The following is an 18,739-nucleotide window of genomic DNA, read 5'->3' as shown; positions in this document are numbered from 1 at the left end:
CACATTCTTTCTTTATATAACTGGTTTATAATGTCAAAATATTGGACAGGGACTATTCTGGAGTTTACCATAAATCTGTGCATCAGAAGGGATAAGATGAATGTATAGCATTAATCCAAAGCATGTGGATGTGCAATGTTTAGTGGCTGGGATTTAGCTTAAAGGATATTTCAATTCAAGTTTTAAAACACAGACATGAGGAGGTCTGGTCAAAGTTTCAGAAAAATGCAGCACAATTTGAATGTGGTTTGCACTATATTGTACCAGAAAGCATCAGCCTCTACCAATGGTTACTTACACCGGAATTATTCAAATTCATGATAAGTGCACTACTGAAGAGCCTCAGCACAATTCATGTTCATGATGCTCACACTTCTGGTACTCACAGTCACTGCCAATCCACAGGCTTGGGGTATGGGACATGAGCATCTGAAATTCTACAATGTGTCAAAAAGAAAAAAGAAAAGGAGTACTAGTGGCACCTTAGAGACTAACCAATTTGTTTGAGCATAAGCTTTCGTGAGCTACAGCGGTTAGTCTCTAAGGTGCCACTAGTACTCCTTTTCTTTTTGTGAATACAGACTAACACGGCTGCTACTCTGAAACCTGTCAAAAAGAAAAGACTCTCTTCCCCAGATCCTTCCTGGGGATAATAGAACTACTAATGGAGAAGAGAAATGCTCTTTGGTATCAAAAGGTTTGAGGCTTTCCTCTGAAAAGCAATGAAACAAAACCAAGCATACAGAATAAAATCTACTTAACAGCAAAGTGTTTGGACTCTGCTGCAGACTAGAAATTCTGTAGTACCTTCATTTAAATTAAAAATGGAGATGATGTTAAAATAAATATTATGACTATCATGATCAGTAGATTATCCCCTGCTAATTATTTTGATATTAAAATGTACATTGTCTCTACACTATCGTTTTGCAGTATGCTAGAGATTTTTGTATCCATAATATATAAGCTGCGTCTTAGAAACTGAAAGGCAGAAGATGGAGATTTGGTATCTGGGTATGGAATAGTTGGGGCTTTTGGTATCATGTAGTTCAGGATTGTGTATAAGAAAATTAGCTAGATATTTCAGTGACATGGAGGAAATGCTGACACTGAAATGGTAATAGGCTTCAGTCACTGAGATACACGGGGCAGTTCACATTGCTTAGAATTATTGTTTCAGGTCATCTGCAGAGTCAGGAAGACAACAGTACTTTGGTTTACACTCAGTTCACATCTACAGTGTTCTCTTTGTAATCATAAGAAGTAGAAACAATTTTTTTAAATAAAAGTTTAGATTATGGACCATAACTGGGGACAAAGACATGGAATTGTTATATTCACATTACCTTGCTTGTACTGCTACTGAACGCTGTTAAGGGACATTTTTCATCCCATGTGATGTTAGTTCTCATTAGTTCATTTTAATCTTCCACCAACCCTATCACTGTGATTGAGGTGGAGGGTAAGGGGAAAGGGTTCCAGTTAATTTGTCTTCCCCAATTGGAAAAAGAGAGGATCTGGCAATGCCAATGACACCTAGTGTTAGCTCTTGGTGCATCAATGGTGATAATCCCACTTCACGTGGTACATGTAAGTGGAGAGTGCTGCTTTGATTAATGTCTCACTGCCTGGGAGTTTTAAAAGAAGCCAGTAAAAAATTCAAAAATGTGCCTAGCGATTTAGGAGCCTATGTCCCATTGCACTTTTGAAAATTTTACACTTGGAGATTAGGTTGCTATCAGGCTGGGAAAATAGGAAGATTCCTTCAGTCCAGGTGACAACACTAGCATGACTGCAGAATAGATTTTTCCTTTTATCTTCAAGAGCAGTGTTTGTTAAGGTGAAAATTTATATCCCTAATACTGAGGAAAGGCCTAAATTAATTTCTATGATTTATTAAAAGTTATTCATGAGGAAATATTTTCTCTTTTGTACTGCCAAAGCCAGCCAAGATTAAAGTACTGGTTGGGTGATAAACTGTCAAAGTACTGTTTAAGTTTATCAGCAGCTTTAATGTATGCATCAAAATGTGCAGAAATCCTAAAAATGTTAGGGAAGGTTATTCCATCATAATTTGCTAGTTTACAAGAGTGTCTCCCCTAGTCTAATTTTACTTGTCTCTTTTTTACATATAACCTTTCCATCATATAGCTGGTATGTTTTGTAAAACCCTGTTAAATCATAAGAGGGAAAATATTGATAGTGGGTAAAAAAAAAAAAAAAAAGTGCCTAAGTGAAAGTCAATGATTTAAGCTCCTAAACCATTCAGGTGATTTTAAAATGTACCTAGTGGGATTAAAGTGAGTCAGGTTGCACCATGTATTAATTTAAAATTAAATATAAATCCAAGTTAAATGGAGCATATCTAATCAGAATACTATTGTAAATAGGTAAATAAGCTATACTTTTTTTTTCTATACACAAATGCAAACATATGAGACAGGAGTATATCAGATGAAAACATAAGGTGGTCTACAACGATACCCATGATACTAAATAGGGCCACTTATGAACTACAGTTACACTACTTTATTCTGAGTAATTGAGATTTTGATTACAATTATTTTAGCACCATGAACAACAGGAAACATTCAATCCTTATGTTTCTAATGAATCAGATTTAGAAAGCATGGAGTTAATGCTAGCAATATGAATGTTAACTGGTGTCAAAATAATACACAAAATACAATGTTTACAAATACAGTCAACCACTTGTCAGTGTCTTCAATATTAGCACGCACAGTAGTATAAAATATAGCCAGTCTAAGATTACTATACACAATTCTGAAATTCTTAAAAATGTTTGACACCTTTCATATATAAGAATAAAAGGCATATTGAAAATGTCAGCCAAGTTTACACTAATAAAAACATTATGTGGAATTATAAAGGTGCTATACTTATGTCATTATTAAAAAATAAGGACCTAAATTAAATTTCCTCAACTACTGGGTGTTCAGACAAAAATTTGCTTTTGAAAATGGTTCTTCTACGCTCCATTGCATACATCCTGTGTTTGATTCTGGAACCAAAGCCATAAATCTATTACAGTTAGATTCTTATACCTTGCCTATCATTGTAGTATCTGAGTGCCTAATGAGCAAACCGATTTCTATAAGCCAAAGCTACAACATTCAAGTACTGAGTGCATCGGCCGTCTGATATCCAGAATCTCTGTTGGGAATTTCAAAATCTATATGCCCAGATCATGTGCAACAGTGAATACATGTGAAAGGGAGAAGATTGCTATTGTTTATCTTGCCAGAGATTGGATAAGCTTTCAAAAGAAATTGATTCCATGGCTATCTAAGTAGCTTTTCCCATTTTTTAACTTTCTTTTTAAAATGCGAACACCAGAATTGGATACAGTATTCCCACAATGATCAATCTAATGCTATCCACATAACTAATGCCACCTCCCTATTTTTACTCAATATTCCCATTTATATATTCCAAGACGATTTTAGCTCTTAGTCACCACATTTCACATTCAGTTCATCATAACTCTCAAGTCCTTTCTTTCCAAACGGCTGTAAACTCATCCTGTAATTGTGACACACATTCTTTGTTCCTAGATGTATGACTTTGCGTTTGCTTGTATTAAAACACGTTTTTCAAATGGGCCCACTTTGCAGAGTGATCTGGATCACTCTTTATCATTATTTACCATTACCCCACTTTTGTGTCATCTGCAAAATTTTTGCAGCAATAGTATTATATTTTCTTCCAGATAATTTATAAAGATATTGAACAACATTGGACCAAGTACAGATCCCTGCAGGATCCCATGGCTCCATCTTCTGTTCAATTCTTGACCATTTCAAATAGAATTTGTGCTAGATGGTTATTCTTAGCTTTTTGCAAACAAGTTCTTGAAATTGTCAGCACTGTGATAAATATTAATTTTTCATTTCAAAAGTCAACTGAAATAAATACAGTCGTTTCCACATAGGTTTCTATGCATTATCAGTGTGTATTGTAATGATAATATGCAATATTGAACAACATTACTTGGAAGGAAACACAAGAACAACGTGATTGCTAATGTAATTTCTGTAATTAAAGAATCGTGGGAATTTGAACTAGCAACATTACTTACAATGAAAGGAGATTTTCAGAAGTACATGAGAGATTTAGGAGCCCAAGTCCCATTAAGAGTCTTAAATTTCTTAGGCATTTCTGAAAATCTTTCCCAAGGGGTGGCCAATCTGAGCCAGAATTTACCAATGTACATTGCCAAAGAGCCACAGTAATATGTCAGCAGCCCCCATCAGCTCCCCTGCCCCGCTCCCAGTGCCTCCCACCCACTGGCAGCCCCGAGGATCAACGCCTTCCCCTCTTTCCCCGAGCACCTCCTGATCAGCTGTTCTGTGGCATGCAGGAGATTGGGGGGGAGGGAGGCAGGAGCAAGGGCACAGCAGGCTCAGGGGAGGGGACAGGAAGGGGTGGATTGGGGGAAGGGCCGGTGGCAGAGCCTGGGGTTTAGCAGCGAGCACCCCCCGCCCCAGCATATTGGAAAGTTGGCGCTTATAGCTCCAACCCCAGAGTCGGTGTCTATACAAGGAGCTGCATATTAACTTCTGAAGAGCTGAATGTGGTTCCGGAGCCACAAGTTGGCCACCCCTGCCAAGGGGTATAAATATCACTTTACCATTTCCCATTTTAATGCCAGATTCTGACAGCCTTGCTCATGTTGAGTAGAAACTGAAATGAATCAATAATACTATGCAATTGTGAATAAGGGTTACAAAATCTGGCTCTTAATAATTAGGATACTTACGTAATTACTTTCAATGGAATTTTTTTGTAATATTTTCAACAGATAACACTTAACAGCTTGTTTGCTAAGTCATACCTAACACAGGAAAACTAAAATAGATGGCGATGAGTGCGCCTGGGTAATGAATATCTATTTCAGTGTTACATTGCATTGTCAATGCAAATCCAAACAGAGGCAATATATTTGCAAGTGTAATCATGATAAACTAAAAAGCACTCTGTTTTGTTTAGATTTTTTAAAAGTAACTTTCAGAAGAATAGGTTTTTCAGAAGTATGGGTTTGACAAACTATATATAATACCTAGGAGTACACAAGTAATAAGAGATATGTTAAGGATAAGTAATAAGAGATATGTTAAGGATAAGTAATCGTGCATGCAAAAATTCTCTACTATTTCTTGAAAAGATGGAGTTGTATCACATGTGCAAATTTTAAAGGCCTATAATAAAGCTGCATATTCAGTTAGTGCAAAATCTCTTCCCAATGTGTTTAATGTTGCTTTAATAGCTCTTATGTATAGAGAGCTATTTCCATTTATTGGTATGAACAATTGCTTCTTATTGCACACTTAAAATGTATCCCTTAAAGATGTCTTTTTGTTGTTTTTTGAAGAGTCAAATCCTGAAAAAAAACACAGAAATTCAGAATTTGGCTTTGTCTAACTCATGGTATTGTACCCAAGTATTGCACTTTGTATGGTTTTAAGACTAAGAGCTATTCCGAAGTTTACCTGAAAAAGAACTAGATTCACTGGAGCACTGGGGGACAAAGGATGATGTAATAATGGTTTAACAGCCTTAATTCTGAATTTATTTGCCTGTGTGAGTTCATACCCTTCACTTTTTGAGTGTTTACTATATGTATTATCACAAACTTATCCTAAAATGTTCTATGTTCAGGCTACTGAGAAATAAACGTAGAAGTGGTCCAGAGTAGGTTTAAGCAAATGGAGCAGGTTGGAGTATTAAGAGAAAGTAAAGCTGAGGATCTGTTAAATAATTTAGCTCCCAAAGCAAAATAATTTCAGCAAGGATTAGAGTTTAGAGGATCAAAAAAAGATCACTATTCATTATCATAATAAAGAGTTTTAAAAAGTGTTAAAATGGCATAAGAAATTAAAACAAAAGTCAGTCATAAGAGGTACTAGAAATTCCAGGAAAACAACACAAGAATTTGCCTCTACTTGATGGACTAAAATTATTGAAGCCATCCTGGAAGGGTCAATGAATCAAACTAAACAGGTTTCACACTTCCAGAAGCATGCTGTGATCGATTAGAACAATAATCTCCTTAAACACAGAATCACTAGCAGGTGCACACTGATACTATAAAACCTCAAATGCCATAAAAATACGGATTGAAACTAGACTCAGGGACTCCTAAGAAAGCTACTCAGTGGTACAAAAGATTCTTAGCTCTTAGCAGTTTTGTTCTGCAATCTGAACACACGTTCCATTAAAAATAATATAATATTTTCAACTCAAAGCCAGAATTATTATCTAGCTCCTGTGAAAATGAATTCAGTCCAGTGGAAAGATAAAACATCAAACAACAGATTCAGATTCTTTACTGGGCTTTTCTGATGTGCCTGAGACTGAAGTGCTTTCATTTTCCAGCATTTTCTTAGTTGTTTCTTCATCAACAGCTTTTTCTTTCTCTTTTGGCTTCTTCTTTTCGTGAACCCATGGGATGAAAGATAATATAATTCCTCCAATAATGGGGGGAACTCCAGCCAGGTAAAATGCTACATCATAGGTACCTAGGTAGTCACGCAGTATACCTGGGGGAATAGAGAATTATCACTAATATGTAATGTAGCAGCTGTGGTTTTATTCAAAGTATGCTTATTCATAGATTCAGAGAGTTTAAGGCTAGAAGGAACTATTTATGATCATCTAGTCTGGCCTCCAGCATAACACAGGTTGTATACAATTTCACCTAATGATTTATTTATCTAGTCCAATAATGGGTGGCTGAACTAGGGCATATCTTTTAGAACGAGATCCAGTCTTGATTTAAAGACTCCAAGTGATGAAGAATTTACCCTTGAAAATCTGTTCTAATGAATGAAAATCTTACCCTCACTGTTAAAAACCTTATTTCCATTTTGAACTTGTGATTGAAACTTCTAGCTACTGAATCTTGTTATGTCTTTGATAAATTAAATAAGATACCGTCTCCCTCTGCAGGTAATAATAGTCTTTGATCAAGCTGGCTCTCAAACATTACATTACATATGCTAAAGAGATTGCACTCCTTCATAGTTTCTCTTTGTAAAATGTGCTTTCCAGATGACAAATCATGCTTGTGGCTCTTTTGTGAATCCTCTCAAACTATTCAACATCCTATTAAAGGGTTGACACCAGACCTGGATACATTATTTCAGCAGTGGTATAACAATGCCATATAAATTTGGGCATGGCTACACTTGCAGATGTAGAGCGCTGGGAGTTAAACCAACCTTCGGAGATCACAGCAGGGAAAACGCTGCCGTGTTTTTACACTGTCAGCTGCAAGCGCACTGGCGTGGCCACATTAGCAGCTCTTGCAATGCCACAAAGAGCAGTGCATTGTGGTAGCTATCCCAGTGTGCAAGTGGCTGCAACGTGCTTTTCAAAGGGGGGTGGAGTGTGACAGGGAGTGTGTTTTGGGGGGCTGAGAGTGTGTCAGCATGCTGTCTTGGAAGTTCAAACAGCAGCAGACCCCCCTGCCCTTCACACACACTCACAACAGCAGCATTCCACAGTAATGGCTTGCTTTGTCCCGGAGCAGATAAGCATGCCAGCTGTCAGAAATGGAGCTTTGAAAGGGTAGCCGATTTCAAAACAATGAGAAGAGTGGCCACTTGACTTCAAGGGATTATGGGACATTTGCAGAGACCCATCACAGTGCAGTAATGCAACACCTCATTCACACTGACGCCTGGGCATTTCAGCCGGGGCGCAGCAAGCTTTATGCTTCTCGTGGAGGTAGATTACTAGGAGCGCTCCAACGGCAGAGTCCAGGCACTCTACGTGCCTTGCCAGTGTGGACACATCGGGAGTTAGGGCGCCTGGGGCTGCTTTAACGAGCTCTAACTTGCAAGTGTAGCCAGCCCAAAGAGTTAATATCCCCTTCCTACTGCCGCTCAGTATTTCCATACTGTTACATCCAAAGATCAGGTTAGCAGAGCACCACATTTGGAGCTCACAATCAGCTGGTTATCAGCAGTGGCCCTGTGATCCTTGTCATGGTCAATGCTTTCTAAGGTGTACTCCTTCAATTATGTAAATATTGCCTAAATTCTTTGTTCCTAGGTGTATTGCTTGCATTTGGCTATATTAATATGCATTTGGTTGCATGCAATTTACCAAGCAATCTAGATCAGTCTGTACCACTGCCTTTATCATTATTTGGCAGCTCACCAATCTGTATCATCTGCAAACTATCAACAGTGATTTTATATTTTCTTCCAGATATAAAAATTGTAAACAACCTTTGGCTGAGAACCAATTGCTGTGGGAGCCCACTAGAAATTCTCCAAATTCTGGCTTAAGCGACTTGTCCAACATCCTATAGGATATCTGTGACAAAGCACAGGACAAGATTCTAGGTCTCCTGCAGCTCAGTGCCTTAAGTCACAGGATAACCTTTTTCTTCTGGGCTATCTGTTTGCTCTTAGGCTAAACCTGGGAACTTAGACATGCAAACCATGTGCCCTCTGAGCGACAAACCCTTTCCCAAAGATTGAGTGTCATGTTCAAGTTGTGTATCACGGGAAAAACACTGAAGTTTGTTGTCCTGCTTTACTCACTTAATGGGCTATAATTTAGAAATAGAAAGATTAAAATAAGTTGACTTCTCTCTAGGGAGCAAACCTTCACCCTAAAAGTCATAATCTTTAACTTTCACAAAGAAACAAATAAATGATGAACTTGTAAGAGTGAATATTAAAAAGTATAATGAACGTTTTGTTTATTAGTACATTTTACTACACAAAAGCTAACATTTTAATCTTGAAAAATATGTCCAAGTGTAAAATCATATTTGGCTTCTTTTGACCTTAGAACGAGGTATCTTGCGTTACAATTGATGTCATTTCTGTCATAAATGTAAACTAAAATTATTAACCCAGGCAAAGATTTAAAAAACATATGTAGTAATACAATGACGTTAGCGGGCCACATAAGGCCTGGTCTACACTGGGCGGGGGATGGGAGGGGAATAGACGAGCCAAGTCGGTCTAAGTTATGCAACTTCAGCTACGAAAATAGCATAGCTGAAGTCGACATACTTAGAGCTACTTACCATGGTGTCTTCACTGTGGTAGGTCGACTGCTGACGCTCCCCTGTCGACTCCGCCTGTGCTTCTCACTCTGGTGGAGTACCGGAGTCGACGGGAAAGCGCTCAGCAGTCAATTTATCGCGTCTTCACTAAACGCGATAAATCGACCCCCGCTGGATCAATCGCTCTGGAGGTAAGTATAGACATGCCAAAAATATCAATGATAGTTAATTAAAGTAATTTGAGCAAGTTTTTAATTTAGTCTAGTTTAAATTTTTGTTTAATTATTATCCTACAATAGTTCTCAATTAAATTACATCCTACTAGTCTTCCCTTTTTAATTATTATTAAATATTTATATTATGGTAGCATACAAAGGCCCCAATCAGACTGAGTGCAAGCAAAATGCATGAATGCTAAAGACGGTATAAAAAGGAGCAACAACATTTTATTTTTCTGGGGAACTTGTGTTCCTTTCAGACCTATCCAGCCTAAACAACATTACCCTTATTATACCACACACAAACTTTAAAACCCTATCTGCAAGGATGTGCATTATGCCAACCATTCTACTATCCAGGAACTGGACTCTTTGGGTATGTCTACACTGCAGTAAAACACCCACAGCTGGCCCATGTCAGTTGACATGGGCCAGTTTTGAGTATTTTATTGCAGTGTAGATATACCCTTTGGAGCCAATTCTTTTGTTTTTAAGAAGCAATTAAGTGAACTGCAGCCTCTCTCCTCACATATGCATGTGGTAATTTCGGAACCCAGTGAAAATTGCTTATAGTTTCTAAAAGTATGTCTACACTGCACCCTCCTTTCAGCAGTGTGTAGAGTACATACATAACATGCCCCTCTAGCACACATATAAGCAGCAGTGTAGATTGTGAGGCACAGCTTAGGTGGGTACAATAAAGCCACACCTGAACCCTTTGAGTATGTATCCAACTCACTCAAGCAGTGCCTCCTCCTGTCTATAATGCTATTTTTAGCAGGGTAGTGACCCACTGCTTCCCCACTGCTGGAGCCTATTGCCGGAGCCTTTCCTTGTCACAATGAAAGACTCCAGCAGAGGGGAAAGATTCTGGCAGTTCCCCACTGCAAAACCTTTCCCCACTGCTTCCCCCCACCAAAGCCTTTCATTGACACATATAGCTACCCATCGCAATGTGGATGGAGCCTGTCTTTCACTGCCGCAGGTAGTTATACATATCCTACATGCTGCTGCCAATGGCGTGCAGTGAAGACGCAGTCAAAGTTGGTTGTACATACGATCAGAGGACTACAGGTTACGGCCTGTACACTCAGAAATGGGGAAAATACCAGATCATTAAACCCAACCTGAAAGCCTGTGTTTCCTTTTGGGAGGGCAAACTGTTATACCTGTGTGTTTGAAGACACCAAGGACAAATAAGAATTCAAGGACAAAAGTAAACTAGGAAAACTAAAGGTAAATCAATAATCCAGGGAAAGAAGATACCCTACCAAACAAAATGGCACACAACTAACCTTCAGCATTTGTCTTATCTTAAAAGCTTGTGTCTCATCTTGAATTCAGAATATGAATATTTGAAAAATCAAATTTAATGTAAATAGATCTATGTTAGATAAACAGACTACAGACTGTCCCAACATTTACCTGCAATGGGTGGACCAACTATCATAGGTACTGACATGAGTCCTAACAGGAATCCTATGGCCTGGGAGACATCCTGTGCACCGACTAGCTCAAAGGCAATAGGAGCCATGATACAAATGAAGCAGCCATCGAATAGACCCATGAAGAGGCAGACAGCAATGAGACTTCCCAAGGCATGGCACAGTGGAATCATCATGGACATCAGGCCAATTAAGAAGAATGAGATCACCTAGACAATGTCAAAAAAATAAAAAAAACACATCAAATCAATGAGAGTTCTAAAATAGGGAGTAAATGCAGGCTTCATAACAACTGTGAGGAATTAAATTGGCTGCCTATATTAATTGTATTAAAAAAACCCAAAAAAACAAAAAGAACCACAAAAAAGTTCCTTGCTTCCTGCCAAAGTTTCTACTACTTACTCCACAGTAATGATGGATGACCCAGTTTCCATGTACATCAACATTTAAAAAAAATTTGCAGCTGCTGGGAACTATCCAGCTCCTCCTCCCCATCCTGGCAGTGTCTCCTATTTGCGAGCTGGGCTCTGCCAGGTCCAGCAGCCCTAGTAGCAGCTAGCAGCTCTGCAACCCATTTGTGTGGAGGGAAAAGGAAATTCTGCATAGAACATTAATTTCTGTGCAAATTCTGCATTGCGCAGTAGTGCAGAATTCCACCAGGAGTATAAACCGCTTTCAGGCATTGTAACATGATGTAGCATATTCAGGGAATCGGGGTGTTGTGAATTATCTGCAGAGATCAGTACTTTTCATAGGAATGCCAGGACAGAGGAAAGGGTTTTTCATGGGGGAGGATTTCCCAAGCCTGTTATGTACCATTAAGAGGAAGTTACTCCCTTGTGCAGTAACGATGGTTCTTTGAGATGTGTGTCCCTATGGGTGCTCCACTGTAGGTGTATGTGTGCCCCTGCGCCCCTGATCAGAGATTTTTGGTAGCAGTGTCCCGTTGAGCCCGCGCATGTGCCCTCCCTCCCTTGTGGTCTGCCTTGAGGCTATTTAGCACTGCACGGGTGAACACCCCCCCCGCCCCCCCCCCCACACTTCCTTCTCTACCACAGAGCCCTATGGAGAACTCCGAAGTAGAGGAGAGGAGGTTGAGTTGTGGAGCACCCATAGGAACACACATCTCGAAAAACCATCATTACTGCACAAGCTGAGTAACTTCCTCTTCTTCTTTGAGTAGTGTCCCTATGGGTGCTCCACTGTAGGTGACTCCCGAGCAGTACCCACCACTGGAGGCTGGGTCTTCGGAGTGGAGTGTTTTACTACAGAGAGTACTGTGGAGTCGAAGATGGTGTGAGCGTCCAAATCTTCAGTGATCGCATAATGTTCTGCGAAAGTATGGGCAGAGGCTCAAGTCGTTGCTCTATCAATTATTGAGATAGGGGTATCCCTACGGAATATGATTGAAGTAAAAACTGACCTTGTGGAGTGCATATGGACTCTGGACGGAAGCAAGCTGCGCCCTTGATAAGTGATTAATATAACCAGAGACCCATTTGGATGGTCTTTGAGCCGATATCACAGAGCTTTTGGATCTTTCTGTGGACAAAAGGAAACGTTTAGGGGATTTCCTGAAGTCCTTAGTCCTGTCCAAGTAGAATGCTAATGTCCTTCTAATATCTAGCACATGCACAATTGTCTCCCAGTTGTCACAATGTGGTTTTGGGAAAAAACAGGGAGACGGATCTGTTGATTCACATGGAAAGTGCAGAGAAAGTAGGGAGAAACTTGGGATATGGCCTTGGAGTTACTTTGTCTTTTTTTAAAAGAAGTCAGTGAACGACGGATATGCCATCAGGGCTGCTATTTCTCCTACGTGCCTAGCTGAGGTGATGGCAATTAGTAATGCTGTCTTCATGGACAGGTGTAAGAGAGAACAAGTTGCCCTGGACTCGGAGGGCAGTCTAGTCAAAGCCCTGAGAACTAGGTTAAAGTCCCAGATGCGGTGGTGTCAGATGCGGGAAGAGATTCCCAATACCCTTAAAGAATCTATGCATTAGTGGGTGAGTAAACACCAAGTGGGAAGCCAATTTCGCTGCGAGATGAACCTTAAGGAAGCTGAGTGAGAGTTTAAAATGTAGTGCAAAATCAGAGAGAGGAAAGATGAGGTTGGGTCTGTGTGTTTGACATGACACAAACTTGGAGTCATTTCCATTTTGTAGATAAGTATGTCGAGTGGTCAACTTTTGGTTGTGTTGCAACACATCTTTCAGCTTGTCAGAGCATTCTGCCTCTAAGCCTTGGAACTAAGAAGGAGTCAAGCCTGGAGGTGGAGGACCCATGAGTTGGGGTGAAGGGTCAGCCCATTGTTTTGAGAGAGTGGGTGAGGGATGGGCTGAAGAGAAACAGGGCGGCATACTGCCATCTGTGTCAGGTAAGGGAGCCAGACTAGTCATGGTCAAGAGGGGCAATCAGAATAACTCTCGCTTTGTCTCTGAATTTTCAACAGAATCTTGGATAGAGTAGGAAACTGCGAAGAGACATACAAGTGGGCCCTGTCCCATGGGAAGATGAGGGCAACTGCCAGTGAATGTTTCCAGAGGCGGGCCCTGGAGCAGTAACAAGGACCTTTCTTGTTCCGTTAAGTAATGAAGAGATCCACAGTCAGGGTTCCCCAAACGGCGGATATATCTTGAAGTACCTCTGAATTCAGTACACACTCATTGTGGTGAGAAAACTGCAACTGAGACGGTCGGCTGTGACATTCTGTATCCCTGGCAGATAGACAGCTGAGATGAGCACATTGTGATGGGTGCATCAATTCCAAAGTTTGAGTGCTGTCTTGTAGAGGGAGGGAGATCGGGCAGCTCCTTGGCGGTTTATACAAAACATACAGGTCACATTAAGTCCATCATGACCTTTGTGTGTTGTTTTTGATGAAAGACAGAAAGTGTGCACAGGCACTCCTGACAGCCCTTAGCCCCAAAACAGTGATATGGAAGGTCATTTCTGTGGAAGGCCATTTGTCTTGAACCTTGTGGTTGTGTAGATGATCTCCCCAGTGTATTAGGGAGACGTGTCCCAGGGTGGTGAACGTGGGTAGCGAGAGGAATGCTCTTGCTTGTACTGCATCAAGGTTGGTACTAAGGTTAGTATGCCGCTACAATGAAGAGAGCCTTGGAGAATACCCTGTGTGGAGCAGTCTGTACTGAAAATCATCCTGCCCCAAAGGTAAGCAGTAGGAAATCTCCTGTATGATGGTGGTATTGAGATACGGAAGCAGAAACCCTGTATGTTCAGGGCTAGAAATCAATCTCCTTGCTTTAGAGCTGGTCCTAACTGCTGTGAAGTAGGGCAAGGTGACTTCTGAGAGGCGTGACAGGTGTATAGATGGCAGCTGGTGCTGTAAGGTATCATTGTTCAGGCCCTCAACTAGCTCATCAAAAGTGCTTATAAGAGGCAGTTTGAGAGGTCACGAACTGGGGTGCAGACTGTTCCCACTTTTGAGCCCTGGGCCTCTTACGCTGTGGCTCATAACAGCACTGAGATGGTGGGTATTGAGAAGATTGTGATCTGTGGTGTGGTTGAGAGGTATATCTTCTCTTCTGTCCCACAGTGTAGATTCCTAAGGAGTGTAACGTGGTCCGAGAATCCTTCAGTATGTGGAGAAAAATCTGTCTTCTCCGCAGTCTGGCCCTTCAAACTGGAAGTCTGTAGCTCTTTGGGCAATCTAGAGAGGTGTAGCCCAAAAAACAAAAACAACACAACCCGCCTCAGTTCCACTGTCATGGAGACTGGGCGGGCAGCTGTAACAGCTACATCCAGTGCTGTCTCTAGGCCCAATCTGGCTATTAACTGACCATCTCTAAGAATGGCCTGAATCTGTTCTTTTTGTGTTTCTGTTGGATCATATTAAAGAAGTTCTGTATTAAAATCACAAATGAGTTTGATTCCCCATAGTTTAAATTCCAGGGTATTACTAATTAAGAGGTCTCTTGGTTTTTGGTACTGTTTCTCTCCCTCTGTGTGTGAAACTTGCAAGCTGCTAATTGTGTTAGTACATTCTAAGACAGAGTCTTGCTCTCAAAGCAATTCTTTGTAACAATAACTACTCACACAGAGAGAGACTCAAAGCAATACTCTGTAACAACAGAAACAGCACCCAGAGACTCCCCGCCCTTTTGTTGTATTCATCTCGCTTTGTTAACAATTGTGATTAAAATAGAGATAGAGGATGTATGCTTGGTGTGGATAATAACTGAATGATCAGGGAGGTGCCAGCCTAAGAATCCAGTGTCCATCGGCTGAAGAAGGCGTCAAGTGGAAATAACCAGAGGACCCCCAGAGGGCAGACTGGAATCCACCCAACAGCCTCAAGGATGGGAGAACCAAAGAACAAGATAACATCTGGCAGCACGGAGCCGTCAGGAATGTGCTATCTGCTGATTGATTCAGCAACAGCATGATGAAGCAATTCCCATAGACTAGCATAGGAAGAAATTCCTATAAAAATGGACTCTAGAAAGTGAGAACTTTGGGGTCTGATTCTGCAAACCAACTTCCAGGAGCATCAGATGTGCATCTGACGAGGCCCTGCTCCCTCCTCACGTCCAGGCCACCTGGCCAGTGGCTTGGCATGAGCAACTCTAAGGCTGGTAACTATGATAACAACCTTGCAGAACCTGTGTGTGTGTGTGTGTGTGTGTGTGAATAAATATGAGATTGAATGGAATGTTATAGCTATAACTAACTGTTTACTATGATTCTTTCTGTATTCACAATAAATGTGGTATTTTGCCTTTTCCCCTTTAATAAGATACTGCTGGTTTTTATTTTATTGGTATAACATTTCCAGTAATGTTCCAGAAACACACTGGGTTGCCCATAATTAATAAAATTTTATTTGGCCATGTCAGTTTGATAATTTATGACTCTAAACAGTAATGTTGTCGACAAATATGCCATCTGGCCAAGCCTGATCATATGGAGTTGACTTGGCATCATGTTGCTTGCTTCGTGCATTAACCACATCCACTATGATGGAGTTGGGTTGCAGATGCTGAAAACAAAGTCTGCCTCTTTGGGTAGGGTTTTTTTTTTGTTGTTTTTTTGTTTGTTTACACTCTGTTGCTGGATGGTGCGATGGAGGCTGATGTCTGCCAGATGACTTTGGTAAGATCTAGAATCGCCTCATTAATTGGGAGGACAATTCTAGATGAGAAGGTGGTATGCAGAATTTCCACCAACTTGTGATGTGTATCTGCCACCTCCTGAGGGAATCTGCAGCTTGTCTGCCAGCCTCTTGGTAAGATCCAGAAAGTTCTTAAAATCTTCACCTAGTGATGAGGGGTGGGCAGCACAGCCTCATCTGGGAGAGATGAGAAGTGTGCTGGAGGGGGAGTTCTCTCTTCAGGTTCTTTTTCCTGTTCTGAAAAAGCTTCCTCCTGCGCTGACTCAGGTGTTCTGGACAGCCAGGCTGTAGCAAACCACCTGGTGGACTCTCCCTGAGAGACACCGGGGATGGTCACGACATGTGTGTGTACATCGCCCAAGAATTATAATATGACCTTTTTGGGGCAAGGGAGGAAGGCAGGCATGGGTGGTGGGCTTACCTCAGGGGGCCCATACCGAGATTGTAGGTTGGCTTGATGGAATTGGGGAGGGCCCTTGTAGTTTGACGGTGGGCCACGATGAGGGCCAGGGAAATAATCTCCTCCTGGCCAGTGTCAGATTCTTCATTGGGTAAGGGTGGCGCTGACTGGGGTATTGGCAGTATACAGCCCGGTGCCAAGAGCGATTCTCGGTGCCAGGATGTGCTCGATACCGGGGTCCTGGTACGAAGTAATGGGGATTGCGGTTCTTCCCCAATCATCAGGTCTCCAGGGTACCAGAGCTCATGCAGTACCATGGGTTCATTTGGTACCACAGAGGTATGTCTAAGGTACGTTGTCAGTACCGATAGTTGGGCGGAGCACTCCCTAAATGAGAGTTTGTTGTGCCCAGTACAGAAAGTTTGTTGGTGCCATTATTTTAGAGATGTTTCAGAGTAGCAGCCGTGTTAGTCTGCATCCGCAAAAAGAAAAGGAGTACTTGTGGCACGGTAATTGTCTGTCCTTGGGTACTGAGGCCACAGGTCTCCAGAGTACCACAGCACATGTGTTACCATGGACTCATGTGGTACCACAGAGGAATGTCTGTAGTATGTTGTCAGTATCAATGGTTGGGAAGGTGCAGAACACTTCCTAGATGGGAGTTTTGTTACACCTGGTACCAAAGGGTTTCTCTGTGCCGCTCTTTTACAGATGGTACGGTAATTGTCCCCTCACCTTAGGGGGCGGTACCATTGCCTGACAGCGAAGCCCCTCGGTGTGGTGGGGATGGTGTGCATGGTGTGGCAGCAGCGCTCACAGGAGGGTAGAGCTGACAGCAGGAGATCCCTTCTTGGGTGCCTGCTTCAGAGCTGCCACGGTGCCACAGCAGAACTCACAGCAGGGGCCCCCTTATTGGTGCTGTCATCCCACCGAGGTGGCCGCTCTGGGGAGCTCCACTGGCTGGCCAGCTACTCGGAATGCATATGTTGGGATCGGTGCGGAGATGGCGGCACTGGGGAACCCCTCTGGCCAGCCAATTGCTCAGAGGAGCTCTTTTTATGAGCCTTTCCAGGGGGAGTCTGCTGGTGGCTTTCCCCCCCCACCCGACCCCTTTTGAAGTGAAGGCTCCGGGGATGGTCCAGGATCAGCACCCACCGGAGTCCCCTGCAGACTGAAGTGTTTTCTCCATAGGGAGGAATTTTTACTTCAGCTCCCAGCTCCTGTGAGGCTGCCATTTTAGCTGTGGCAGGTAAAGCACTTCTGTGCAGGTCTCCCAGGCACAGTGAGTGTCTGGCCATTACAGGAACTGACTCCTGACAGGAGAGGCACCGCTTGGAGCAGAGAGAGCCAGGCATGCCCCTGGGCAGGGGTTTGTCATCCTCTAGCAGGGAGGAATGCAGAAGAACATCGTCTTTACTTTTTTTTAAACTGAATATAAAAAATGATGAGTCTACAGATGCCTGGGGGAAGGGGGAAGGAGGCTTTTCCTTTCTCTCTCTCTTTTTTAACCCAAAGGAATAAAATTAAAGAATTTTGCTAATTTTGTTTGTTTACAATTGCTGTGCTAATGACACAGATAAGGAAGGGACAACTGCTCATTCCATCTGAGGCCAAAGGTAGTAGAGAAGGAAGTGTGTGGGGGGTTTCCTCCAGTGCAGTGCTAAATAGCCTGGAGGCAGACCACGAGGGAGGGCACATGCGTGGGCTCAACGGGACACTGTTACCAAAAATCTCTGATTAGAGGCGCAGGGCCACACACACCTGCAGTGGAACACCTATAGAGACACTACTCAAAGAAGAACCACAGAAGACTTTTTAGGCAGTGTTTACACTAGGGAAATTTACAAAAGAATTCCCACTAGTTCTAATGTGACTTCTGCAGAACTCTTGGGAGCCAAAGTATAGACAAGACATTGCCAGCCAGATTAATTTTTGCCACCGCTTCAATTAGACTTGTTTTTCAGAAGGTTTAACTAAAACAGTGGCAGAAATAGGTCTGGCTATCAGAGACTTGCCTATATTACAGTTTCCACAAATTCTAGTACTAGATCACCTCTCTAGGAGATAGAATCATGGCTGAGTGTAAGCAGAGGACTGCTGATGTAGTCCAATATTGTTCTTCTAAAAGCAGTACAATTTTGCTCCTATAAAAGCAAAATCTCTGTGGTGACATAAAAACATTGTCAATAATTGTCCCTTCCTCCAGTTGTGTTCCAAAGCAACTTCCACTGGGCAAGGAAAAACCAGTGACCATTTTAGACAAAGTGGTGGTGACCATTTTAGACAAAGTTCAGATTAACCAATCATTCAAGTATAGACAAAGATGAATCAACCTTATCCGTGACATTTAATAGTTAAATAGTAAAAGGCTGAGAAAGACAGAATATGATAAGAATCCCTTGATCACAATCACTGTTAATTGGAAAAGTCGTAACGTGGAAATACATTTTACATAGAGCCAAGAGCAAATAACTAGCCCATGGAGGAAAGATAGAT

At 41.8% G+C, this 18,739-nt stretch overlaps 1 protein-coding gene across 1 annotated transcript in view; it reads right to left on the bottom strand.

Annotated features, from left to right (window-relative positions):
* Nucleotides 1-599: 599 nt before the first annotated feature.
* LOC141984830 (monocarboxylate transporter 10-like) overlaps nucleotides 600-18,739 on the bottom strand; it is a 53,698-nt gene continuing 35,558 nt past the window's right edge. The window contains exons 3-4 of the mRNA XM_074948246.1: nucleotides 10,690-10,918; nucleotides 600-6,560 (exon numbers count right to left, since the gene is read on the bottom strand). Of these exons, the coding sequence (XP_074804347.1) occupies nucleotides 6,325-6,560; nucleotides 10,690-10,918 (465 nt within the window). The 3' untranslated portion in view covers nucleotides 600-6,324. The remainder of the gene's footprint in view (nucleotides 6,561-10,689; nucleotides 10,919-18,739) is intronic.

Source organism: Natator depressus, chromosome 3, assembly GCF_965152275.1.
Source record: "Natator depressus isolate rNatDep1 chromosome 3, rNatDep2.hap1, whole genome shotgun sequence".
NCBI lineage: Eukaryota > Metazoa > Chordata > Testudines > Cheloniidae > Natator > Natator depressus.
Note: the sequence above shows the minus strand (reverse complement) of the source record. Positions and strands in the feature narration are given on the sequence as shown.